At 34.9% G+C, this 13,318-nt stretch overlaps 1 protein-coding gene across 2 annotated transcripts in view; it reads right to left on the bottom strand.

Annotated features, from left to right (window-relative positions):
* The window catches only part of cyth3b (cytohesin 3b), a 46,550-nt gene that overhangs the window by 5,187 nt on the left and 28,045 nt on the right, over positions 1-13,318 (bottom strand). For both annotated transcript variants that reach the window (XM_051105361.1, XM_051105369.1), the window contains exons 4-9: positions 11,752-11,818; positions 11,407-11,525; positions 10,959-11,039; positions 10,501-10,613; positions 6,818-6,966; positions 6,330-6,441 (exon numbers count right to left, since the gene is read on the bottom strand). In XM_051105361.1, the coding sequence (XP_050961318.1) occupies positions 6,330-6,441; positions 6,818-6,966; positions 10,501-10,613; positions 10,959-11,039; positions 11,407-11,525; positions 11,752-11,818 (641 nt within the window). The remainder of the gene's footprint in view (positions 1-6,329; positions 6,442-6,817; positions 6,967-10,500; positions 10,614-10,958; positions 11,040-11,406; positions 11,526-11,751; positions 11,819-13,318) is intronic.

The raw sequence follows: 13,318 nt of genomic DNA, 5'->3' as shown, positions 1-13,318 counted from the left end.
CATGGACACATGCAGTTGAAGGCCACAAGGTCAGAGGTCTACATCAAGTACAGCATTTAAGACAGATGTGACCTGTGGCACTTCAAAACAATGCTCTATATTTTTGGAGTGGCCGGATATGTCAGTAGTGTAAGTTTTGAAAAAGATTACATATGTGACCCTGGGCCACAAAACCAGTCTTAAGTCGCTGGGGTTTATTTGTAGCAATAGCCAAAAATACATTGTATGGGTCGAAATTGTAGATTTTTCTTTTATGCCAAAAATCATTAGGAAATTAAGTAAAGATCATGTTCCATGAAGATATTTTGTAAATTTCCTACTGTAAATATATCAAAATTTAATTTTTGATTAGTAATATGCATTGCAAAGAACTTAATTTGGACAACTTTAAAGGCGATTTTCTCAATATTTTGATTTTTTTTGCACCCTCAGATTCCATATACTGAAATAGTTGTATCTCGGCTAAATATTGTTCTATCCTAACAAACTACACATCGATGGAAAGCTTATTTATTCAGCTTTCAGATGATGTATAAAGCTTTTGTGGTCCAGGGTCACACATATTTCTTAGAACAATGGAAGATTGCAAGACAATATGAAAACTTTTTTGGAAACAGTTAAGCCTTGTTCAGACTGTCAATCCAGTTGGAATCTGATTTAAATGTCTGACAGTGTATTGTAACTGTTGCGTGTCCTGTTGCGCTCTTTCGTTTTACTGATATCTGCATTGATTTCTATGGAAACCAAGTTGCATTGGTTTGCCTACACTAAAAAACAATAACAGCAATACAGTTGCTGCAAGACCAGAGGTTCTACCTGATCTCATGACGAAAACGTACCTGTGGAAACTTTTTTGCAAGACACGAAATACGTAATAATACGAAATACTGGAATCAATGAATTTATTCTGTGCAGTACACTGTCATTTTTGGTGTTTTCTACAAACAATGTCTGATATGTTAACCTTTTATATGGTGTGAATGTGAAAAATCTGCACAAAACCTGATCTGAGCAGATTTCCAGAAATAAATTTTGAATAGGATTTCAAAGCACCTATGAATTTAGCTTGAAACGGATTCGCAAAAATCTGTAAAGATTTCGTGTCAGGTTTGATGCAAGAACCAATCTGCAAGAACCAAAGTGGACATTCCACATGGAGAATCTGCTGAATATTTCAGAAAATAACAGATCTTGAATCTGTGAATTCTTGACTGCTTTGCATTTGTGCCAGTGTGTAGACCAGCAGTATACCGTCATTTTCGGTTTGTTTTCTACATACAATGTCTAACATATTAACCGTTTATATGGCATGAGAACGTGAAAAAGCTGTGCAAAACCCGATCTGAGCAGTTAGACTGAAATGGCTTTTCAGAAATGCGTTTTGAATAGGATTTCAAAGCACACATGAATGTAGCTTGAATTGCTTGTGGTGCATTATCTTCAAGAACCGAAGTGGAGATTCCACATGGAGAATCTGCTGAATCTTTCAGAAAACAATACATCTTGAATCTGTGAATTCTTGACTGCTCTGCATTTGTGCCAGTGCACAACTCCAACTCGATTTCAACTCCTGACCACAGCAAACGAAAACAGAAATGTCTGGGAGCAATGCTACGACAATGAGAGAAGTTATTTGAGACAGATGTCAAAGAGAGCTTGGATCACAACACTAGCCTTATTTGGTTTATTCTTCAGAAACAGTCACGCAACAGTCTTTTACAAAGAAGACAGACCTTACAAGTGTTCAATATTGCATTTTACAATTGAATTAGACACCACGTCTCATGGCAAACACAGAAACGCCACTATCATGCTGTGGAAAATGATACATAGATATAGACATGCAAAGCATCTCTCTCTCACACCCCCGCACGCTGCACGTTCTCATATACATTAAAGGCTCTGACTCATTTGCAGTCATATCTTTCCCCCTGCTGTATTCTAGAGCGAGCGGCACTCTTCTGTTCTGTTTTTGGCTGCAATAACGTGGTGTATCCAGCACAACGCTGCCGTAGGCTTATCTACCCCCTCTCCTGACTCCAACATCTTCCCACAGATGCTGAACGCACATCCGCACGGCATAGAGAGACATTAGTGTCGTGCTATCTGCAGTTCCCTACTTGGGATTCTATTCTCTTGTTGTACTTTCACTGTCTCTGATGTTCATCTGTATGACGCCATCTCAGTCACAAAGATGGCAGCATGAGAGACATTCAAAGCACTAATGCAGCTCATAGCAATGAAGGCCACTCACAGATGAGAAATGAGGGTCGTCTCTAGGGTGAGTGATCGCAAGTGATGTTTTATGGTGTGTGGCTCACAGTGAGGGAGCTAAATGGTTGAGGAACGATGACACAATCCCAATGACTCTATTAACACATGCAGGCTTCTGTTAGTTTCTGGCCTACAGGGCAAAGGATCAGGGTAACTTCATTTGGACTTGGACAATTGTCCAACAATATAGTTTATTTAGATGCAGATATATAATATACTATTTATTTAATAGTTATCCAGGCTTACTGGAAATACGTGCCTCTTCCTACTTTCTGCAAGACTCACTAACGCCACTCACTGGACATTTTACATGCCACGAAACGTGCAGTAAGGTACGTAATATCGGTGTTGGAGAAACTTCGCCACAAGCATGTATTTCTGAGCCTGGGTTGCTTAATGTATATCTGTGACAACATACCCCAATAGCATTTTTTCATATTATATGGGGTAAACTGTCACAAACAGAACATCAAATAGACTACTATAGGCTTATCATATGTTATGAAAGTTAATAGTTAAAATAAATAAATAAATATATAATAAAACATCATAAAAAGCAACTGGTAAGATATAAAATTCTAAAACCTTACTTTCACTTCTCCACACTAAAGAAATCTTTTCTGCATTTCATCTGTTTTCTGGCTTGTTTATTTTTATTTTTTTTTAAACATGGCACTGGGTACTATTACTGTTGTTGCTCTACGACAAATTGTTTGTGATGTTCTTCATCTGGAAGTCGCTTTGGACAAAAACATCTGCTAAATAAATAAATGTGCCATCATGTTAGCCAGTAAGTAACTTTATATATTTATATAATTTAAAGCACATAAATTGCTTCACCCTGATATTTACAAAGAATCTCACCAAAACCTTGAAGTTACAAAGACTTTGGGACAACCATTAACAGGAATTAGACAGAAATACTGAACTGTTTCGCCTTACTTAATAAACAAATACATAAAAATTAGACAATTTTATTTTCATATGTTTGGCATTCATCGGAAAATATCCCCAACCACATTTCTTTGAGTTATACAGAATACTGAAATAAATTCAGCCTATAAATGAATTTATAATACAATAAAAATAGAATAATTATTTTATTTTATTTTATTTTATTTTATTTTATTTTATTTTATTTTATTTTATTTTATTTTATTTCAAATCATAAAAAAAAAAAAAAAAGAAAAATCCATCAGTTTTTCAGTTTTTACAGTTTTTGTCCAATGAACGCTACTGTGATTTTGGCCATGCTGCCTTGGAAAAATATAGTAGTAAAGAAGTTTTTTTTTTTTTTTAATTAATTAAATTATTTAAACAAGCAAACAAACAAATTAATATGTGTGACCCTGGACCACAAAACCAGTTATAAGTGTCAATTTATGTTTAAACCGAGATTTAAAATTGAGAATAAATAAGCTTTCCATTGATGTATGGTACAATTTTTAAAAATCTGGAATTTGAGTGTGCAAAAAAATCTAAATATTGAGTAAAAATTAAAACATAATACTTAATATCCTTATGCTTTTTGGTATAAAAGAAAATATAAAATATAAATAATAATAATAGATAATTTTGACCCATACAATGTATTTTTGGCTATTTTTTTTGGCTAAAATAATGCTGTACATTATTATATTCATTTTAACTATTCACAAGTAAGTACATGTATGGTTTCTTATCTGATTTAGTCCTTTCATTTCCTTTGTCAAGTATAGACATTTTCAGTGTACATTCCCACAGATCCAACCGGGATATTTTTAGTGAGGAAAACCATAATTATTTGACTGGAAAAAGCTCTCCACCACTTACTGCTGAGGGGAAACATAAAGATTGTGTGGGTATAATGTGTACCTTCATTATTTCAATGTATACAAGACTCCTGGGACATTACATAGTAAACAAGGAATCTGTGTGTCCCGTGCCAGACACTACAGCTGAGGTGTGACGCTAAATCAGACCATGTGCACTAAACTGACCTCTGACCCCAGCAGAAGCCAGTCAGAGAACAGCAACCCAATAATATACATATCCCTACAGACAGGAAGTAGGAAGGCCTTGAATGACAGTCAGGAAAGGATAAAATGAAGGTTACAGGAGATGAAAAGAGACGCCAGATTGATTTGAGGGAATGATGGGATAGATCTGTCCTGGTTACGTACCTCCTGTAGAGACAGCCAGTCACAGGACAGAAAAAGAGGGCAGGGGTCAAAGGGCAAAGTGTGTGAGGAAAACAAGAAGGAATGTTCAACATCAATACATGAGAAACAAAGCTCCACCACAACACATAAAAATACACATTTATGACAGAAATGACACACATAATGTTAGGAGATGGGAGACGAGACATCAGAAACACAGTGCCATTTGATGCTTGACAGACGAATAAAAGAAAGAGCCACATACAAATGAAACACAGCAATTACACAACATTTTTTGTATTGGCATCCCTACAGGGATTCATTTGTGGATCCAGATCGGCTCCCTCCAAAAAAAAAAAAACTAATCTTAAAAAGCCAGACATATGACTATCTGTGGCCCATGTCTGGGCCACATTGGAGCTTATTCAATAACTGCACACTAAAAACATCTAAATGGCAAGACCAGTGACCAGTCATAGTTTTGTTTTCACATACCTTTAGGGGTTTTTTTATGTGAAATCATAGTTTTTTTTTTAATAATGACGCAGTCATTTCCAGTATCTGTGAAGGGTTGTACAGAAACTGCCACAGAAAATTGGTATAGACACAATTCAAAACCAAAAGCAAAACACAGTTATCTAATTTATGGTAACATTTTAGTTTAGGGTCCAATTCTCACTATTAGCTTATTTGTATGCATATTGCTAGCATACTGGCTGTTTATTAAAGAACATACTAATGCCTTATTCTGCATGACCATATTTTAGATCCCTTAATCTGGTCTCATGCCTAAACTTAGCAACTACCTTACTATTAATTATTAATAAGCAGCAAATTAGGAGTTTATTAAACCAAAAGGTGAAGTTAATAGTTAGAACTGGTCGCTAAATTAAAGTGTGACCTAGTTTACTTTCTACTAAGTGCAAAATGGTCATACTTTATTTTAAGGTCCACTTCCCGCTATTAACAAACCATTAAACATTGACTTTTGCCTCAGTAAACTACTAATTTGCTGCTTATTAGTAGTTAGTAAGGTAGTTGTTAAGTTTAGTTATTGGGCAGGATTAGGGATGTAGAACATGGTCATGCAGAATATGTGATTTATAAGTACTAATAAATACCCAATATGTTGTGAATAGGCATGCTAATAAGCAACTAGTTAATAGTGAGAATCGTTCCCTATACTAGAGTGTTACCTGCAAAATCAAACTCAAACAATATCAAAGCTCTAAAATATTTTCAGATCTTTTGAAGATTTGATGCCAACAACTCCGCCAAAAAAAACATAATAGAGTAAGTCTCATTGCGCCCCTTATAAACATCACTCTGTACGCTGACAGACTGAAAACAGAATTATAATATTCTCCAATCAGATTAGAGTTTGCCAAATTCATTTTACATTAGGCTACAAAGTAAAATGGGTTGTGAACAGTGTTTCAGTTGTTTCATTTGGGTGTTACACACTTTTTGTTCTTAATTATGTGTCCCTCCCTCCTCTGCCAGATCCAACAGGAGCCCTTGTTCCCGCACCTCATAATTTAAAAATTAAAGTGTCTGTGAGAGCTGACATTTACAGAGTAAATTCAATAGTAGCAGAAAGTATACCGCATTCTTCTTGAGACTTCTGCTTTCATCTTATTCTTGTTTCCCCACAATATGTTTCTCTACTAAACTGCACACTTTTCATTAGTGGCTCTAAACTCCATTTGTCAGGCACTCTGTCCCTATGAGACGGCGTACTTCTGCTGAAGGAATCCCTCGCAGTGATGTGAAAAACCCATTAGGATGTTAATGCGCAGCACTGTGTTCACAGCTTTCCCTGACACCACCTACAGGCTCCGACAGACCACAGTGTAAAACCACAATCTCGATAGAAAATATCAGCCAAAGAAGCTGTAAGAGTCTGGTTCTGACCTAACTTCAGCAGCCAGCCCTCTCTGTCCGGATTGAAGAACGTGTGTGTGAGGTCGTTGCCATCATCCTCTGGGATTTTGAAGGGCTCGCTCTTGATGCTCTCGTACAGATTCTGCAAAAGAGAGTTAATGTACACAGATGAGCACATTTACATGTAAAATATTTACAAAAGTCCTATGGTTGCTGCTGTATTAATTAATGATTGGATCATATCTAAAATTAGTCATATGGAAATTGACCCAAATAAGATGGGAAGGAGTGAAAAGTTCTTGCAGTCAGTGCTGAGCTTTTATTTGCTAAGATGGACTCGACTGAGTTGGTTAACAGTGTTTTAAAAACAGCATAGTTTACCAGCTTGGCTACCAAACTGGGCTTTTCCAGTAGAAAGAAGAAATTCTTACTTGATCTGTTATGTTGTATTATATTCATCATTAATGGTTAAATGCATGGTCTATAATTTCAGCTTTGGCAATCAGAGATCCAGTTACCCGGAGCAGCTCCTCTGGCAGGTCTCCTCCGTCATTAATGCCTCTGTTCATGGAGATGAAACGCTCTACGGCGGGTTTGTCTCTGACGTTGGGATTGTGAAGACTGGTGTTTAACATAATAATGGCAAAGGACAGGACATAACATGTGTCTGCAAAGACAAAACAGATACATAACTCAATAACTACATGTACCACATAAGTCACTGCACAGTTAAAGCTGCTGTGTTTTTTTTTAAGTATCACACATTATTTGTCTCAAATATCTAACAGAATGCACTGGGAAAGGTCAAAACTAATCTGTGTCTGTTTACAGCCCTTTACTGCATAAACACAAATAATAGGCATAATAGTGATCTACTAGTAAAATTAAGAGGCTAATTAAATAGTATTAACTAGTATTTAGTATTTTACTCATAATAATAAGTATTGTAAATATACAACAAAATTCCATATAATTACATATATATATATATATATATATTTTTTTTTTTTTTTTTTTAAGAGAAGTCTCTTAGTGTTCACCAAGGCTATATTTGTTTGATCAAAAATACAACAAAAGCAGTAATATTGTAATAACTGTTATAACTGTTTTCTATTTTAATATATTTTACATTTTAATTTATTCCTGTGATGCAAAGTGATCTCCAGTCTTCAGTGTCACATGATCCTTCAGAGATCACTCTGTTTGCTGATTAATTATTAATAATGGTTCTTATTATCATCATTGCTGAATACAGGTTTTGTGCTTAATATTTTTGTGGAAACGTTGATATATTTTTAGCATTCTCTGAAAAAAAAAGAAAGATCAATGAACAGCATTTATTTGAAACAGAAATCTTTTGAAACTATATAAACGTCTTTGGCATTATTCTTGATTAATTCAATGTGTCTTTGCTGAATAAAAGCATTGCTTTCTTTCTTTCTTACATACTTTCTTTCTTTTTAATTTAAATCCTACTCACTCCAAACATTTCTGCCCAAAACAGTTTTCAACATTGATAACAATAAGACATTTTAATAACTGAGCAACAGATCAGCATATCTGTATGATTTCTAAAGGATCATGCAAAACTGAAGACCCGAGTATGATGCTGTAAATTCAGCTTTGATCACAGGAATAAATTAAATATTCAAATATATTAAAATAGGAAACTGTTCTTTTAAATTTACTAGACTTGTCACAGAGAAAATTACCATAAATAAACCTTCAAATCTTCTTTCACCCTAATATTCTAAACATTTGTGCTTTTAAAGTCAGTCTTGACTTAAAAAAAAAAAAACACACTTTAGAGCCAAACCCTGACATGAGCGTGGGTGTGAGTCACTAGTGTGGTGAAATTGTGGGAGGGTGGGATTTTACTGTAAGACAAAGCTGTTCTCTTACAGCTTGAGTACACCACAGTCACTGTTTACTCTCTAAACACATCATGACATGAGCTCTTAACTCTAACAAGTGACATTAAACAAGTTTCAGTTCTGCCAGTATTCAGATCATGTGGGTCTGTCTAACTGCCCCGCCGAGAGCAATAACATACACAACACCAATTGCATCAAACTAACCATTAATTTCAATTTCACCATAAAATGATTAAAGGAACATTCTTAATTTATCAGCTGTGATCAGATAACTGGCATGTGTGTGTTTCTGTCGACTTACATTTATAAGATAAACAGAGAAAAACATAATAAAATGTCCTGTTTAATAATATGTGTTGGGCTAGTAATGTAAGTTATGTAATCAGATTACTTTTTTTCAAGTAACTAGTAAAGTAATGCATTATTTTTTAATTTACAAACAAATATCTGAGTCACTTTTTCAAATGAGTAACACCAGTTGCTTTGTTTTCCTATTTATTGACTGACAAGTCTCCTGTCCCCATGTTTAGAGAAATCAGAAGTACAGACGCACTGTGTGCGCTTTGTAAACATGATATTACTGCAGTTCTAGACTAAATGTGAACACGCATTAATCCATCTCATTCGTAAAAAAAAAAAAAAGCTTCAGTCTTCATCAAACTTAATTAAAACTGTGAAATGCAAACTCCGAATATGAGGCAAACCTGCAATAATTAAATATGTTAAATAAAATAAATATCCTTTATGTATTTAATCCCATTTTATTAAGCAGTGTCTTTGCTGCTGACCTTTGATGATCCAGTTCAGCTATACTAATAAGCAAAAATGATTTCAGATAAATTAACATTTGTTTCATTGCCTTTTTATTGCTGAAGAGTGTTGAACTACAGACATGAATTTACTTTTCCTTCAGCCTGAGGCTTATTCATTTCGCTTTTTGGTGTGAAAGGGCTTTTACATTTGCTAAAAATAGATTTTTATGTATTAAAAACAAACAAGCAAGCCCTGCCCAGGTTTAAAAAGTAGCACAAAGTAACACAAAAGTAATAAAACACATTACTTTCCATAAAAAGTAATGTAATTAGTTACTTTTTTAGGGAGTAACACAATATTGTAATGTGGGATGTCACAATACTCAATATAATATCGAACCGTTCGGTACATCATCCACAGTTCAATACGCACTTGTGAACTGCAGTTTTTCGGTTTTGCATTTAAATAATTTCCTTGTTTTATTTCTCTCTAAATTTGCTGTGTGTGTGCCCGTGATTTCACCTGCTAAGATGAGGAAACGCCTCCACATTTATATTTAAAAAGCAACACTTGCAGAGCATCTTCCCTTCTAATGAAATGCAATGATAAGCCTCTCTAAACTTGTTGTCCAACAAAAGAGAACATTATAACTTATTTTTCCTTCATCAGTAAAAAAAACTCAGCATCAGTTGAGTGTTTGAAATAACTTCCTTTTGTGATCTGATGTGGTTTCTTATCATAGAATGAGACAGACAATATATTCTATACTGTATGTCGATTAGCAATAGCTTACAAATGTACTTAATCATTATGAAAATACCCGAGATGGCTTGAAGAACACAAATAAACCATATATTATTGCAGACTAGTGTTTATTGTCCTTACATTTCATCATTCAAAACGTTGTATCTTGTTTTTATTCAGTTACATCAATAGCGATGCCTTTATCCATATTAGAGATTTCCTGGCTGGAACGTCATCAGTATTATCTCTTTGACGCATATGTGGATTTTCTGCACGAGGATGCCCTCTGGCGTCCAGCATGAATGAAACCCATCCTATTTTGCATAAAAATCTGAAAAATAATACCTCTCTCAAAAGAAATATTAAGCAGACATATAATAATCCACGCTTTTTCCAGTGTACAGAGGTTTACAGGAGTATTTTGTTGTTAATTAGACTGATGTGGCAAGCTATCAGAACTGAACCAAACCGAAAACCCTGGTTAAAAACCAAGGCACGTATTGAAGTGTGAACTGTATTGTTGCATCCCTAATTGTAATGCATTATTTTTAAAAGTAACTTTCCCCAACACTGATAATATGGCATTGTGTCCCAAAATGATGGTGCTTTTAAACAAGATGTGTTATTATTCAGGAAATCAGAAAGATTCAGGAAGATTTTCTTTTAAGTTTACGCTAATTTCCGCCATAGCGAATGCAACAATGCACAAAAACAAGCATGTTTTGAACCTAAGCTGATGTTTTTTGACCTACATCTCTCTCTGAAATAGAGTCAGGACAGAAGGAGGGTTTGTATTAGTATGGACACTGGCCGTTTTGTACATGTCTGACCTGTGGACTGGAAGACTCCAGGGTTGCACTGGCAGTACCGGGACGCAAACGCTTCCATCATTCTGTCAATCTTCTGGGCCTCACCAGGAAGTCTGAAACTCCAGAGAAACTGCCTGTGTGGAAAGAGCAAATCCATCATGAAATCATTAATGAGTGAACATGACCCAGGTTACATTTACCCAAAATCAAACTTTTTTTTACTGTGATTTTTTAAATATCATAAATACTACCATTATGTATACATTCTTTGCAACTGAATTTAGTCATCATTTATTTTATATTACATTATAAGTATTTTGTCATTACATAGGAGATTGTTTTGAAAAGAAAATGCATTTAATTGTAATGTGAATGCAAAAAAATATGAAAAATTCTAAAACAAAAGTCTTCTGTTTTGACTTTATCTAGAAATGAGGCATGCATGCAGTTTTTGGGGAACAATGAGAAGCTTCTCCCACCTCAGAGCCTGGACGAGGTTGAGGTCAGCAAATTCATGGAGCTCTACAAAAGCCTGGAGCACTTTGATGTTAAATTCATCCCTACGAGAAAACAACAACCACACACAGGAGAAATGGTTATTTTCTGCAAAGAAAGATCGATTGCTTGTCTTTAAAAAAGTAGATTTTTAAGATCTTTCAAGATGTTCAGCAGCATTTGTGGGCTGCTGCGTCTGTTTGTATCTATAGCTATGCTTCATGAAATCCTGTTGTTTTGACAAGTCACATCCCAAGACGTGGTCCATTTCCTTCAGAGGCACACATGTTGCGTTTCACTGCTGCTGTTTTGCTCACTAAACCCAGACGATCAATTTCCGTAGGATTTTTGTGATGAAACATATTTTACAGTGCGACGGACATATGCTGAATAAACAAAGGCAAAAAGTACAGGAATGAAGTAAAGCTTTACCGTTCCCCCAAGTAATCCCCGATAACAGTTTTGTTCAAGCCTTCGCCTTTATAGAGAAACTGAGCGATGTCTTCAGGGGTCTGTTGCAGGAGGTCGTTCTCCAGAAGAAACTGGATCCCCTACAAGGAATTTGATTTAAAAAAGGATTTTAGGATCAACCCTATAAACGTCAGGGAAATTATGTGGATAACATCCAAATGTAATACAGTACGTCACAATGTCACAATGTTGATCGCTCAGTACAATTACTATAAAGTAAAGGTTAAAGGCTTTAAAAAAACATTAAAATACTTCGTTCTCAAATATATGGGTAATTGTAGAACAGACAATAAAAATTAGACTTACTTTTTTGGGGTCCATGTTGAATTTCTTTCTTCCCATTGCAATTTGTTTGTTTCTCTGTGTTGTTTTGCTGCAAATGCAAGTAAATATGTCTTAACAAATATCCCCTAATAAGAATGAAGGCAGACAAAGAACCTCTTGTATGACTTGCCTGCAGATACAACTTAAGGAGTTAACTGAGTTCAAAACACTAAGCACACTCTTGGGCAGCTAAACACTTTTATAACTATTGATCGGTCCTGTTTATGGTCACAAGATGTTGATTTAAGAGCCTTCTCTTATTATAAATTTTTCCTATTTAAATTTCACAATGAGCTCCACTTATAATTATAATAATCATAAATATTATTCATCTCTGGCTGTTACAACTAAACAACCATTTTTTTTTACTGCTGTGCTTTTAATAAGTTTACGTAAACACCCTCTGTTCACACAAAATAACTATCATTCACAAACTTCACCACATTCCTCATGCTTACAATACATCTTTGTTTATTAAATACTTTGGTCCTGTTAAAAATGTTCCAGTAAAAGTGCAGTACTCTTAGCTCTGTTGAGCACGCTTAAAATTTCCCTCAAACATTGGTCCACAAAATGTGAAAACAGAGTATATGGGCCTATTGTGGTGTTGTGGGTTTGCTGGGGTTTTCACTTCCAAAACAAACAAATTATCCATTTTCCAAACAAAGCTTTACAGATAATTTACTCACCCCCTTGGCATCCAAGATGTTCATGACTTTCTGTCTTCAGTTGTGGAGAAATTATGTTTTTTGAGGAAACATATAGTGAACTTCTATGGTGCCCATGAGTTTGAACTTCCAAAATGCAGTTTAAATGCAGCTTTGAAGGGCTCTAAAAAATCCTATCCGAGAAAGAAGGGTCTTATCTAGCGAAACGGTTATTTTCTAAAAAAAAAAAAATTTACAATTTATATACTTTTTAACCTCAAACACTGTGTATTCCAGCTCATAACAGGTAAGGTATGTCAAAAAAAACTCCCATCTCATTTTCTTCTCCAACTTCAAAACCATCCTACATCACTGTTTTACCTTTTTTTGTAAAGGGTGTTTGATCTTCTTTGCACGTTCACTTTGTAAACTCTGGGTTGGTACTTCTGCAGCGATGTAGGATGATTTTGAAGTTGGAGGAGAAAATAAGATGGGGGTTTTTCGTCATACCCTGTCTTGAAACAGAATACCAAGAGTGCATGCAGAGCTAGACGAGACAAGCATTTGAGGTTAAAAAGTATATAAACTGTACATTTTTTTAAGAAAATGACAGATCATTTCACTAGATAAGACCCTTCTTCTATGGTGAGTAAATTATCTGTAAATTTTTGTTCCGGAAGTGAATTTCTTTAACAATTACTTTATTAACTATTAATATGCAGCAATTAGGAGTTTGAGTCAAAAGCTGTGTTTAATAGCTAGTTGATAGTGAGAATAGGACATTAAAATAAAGTGTGACCAGAATAACTTTATTTTTAAGTATATATTTTATATATACTTACGTACACTCTTAAAAATAAAGGTGCTTTAAAAGGTTCTTCACAGCGATGCCATAAAATAAC

The sequence above is a fragment of the Labeo rohita genome, chromosome 3 (genome assembly GCF_022985175.1).
Source record: "Labeo rohita strain BAU-BD-2019 chromosome 3, IGBB_LRoh.1.0, whole genome shotgun sequence".
Taxonomy (NCBI): domain Eukaryota; kingdom Metazoa; phylum Chordata; class Actinopteri; order Cypriniformes; family Cyprinidae; genus Labeo; species Labeo rohita.
The sequence above is the reverse complement of the archived record's forward strand: the minus strand, read 5'-3'. Positions and strand labels throughout refer to the sequence as shown.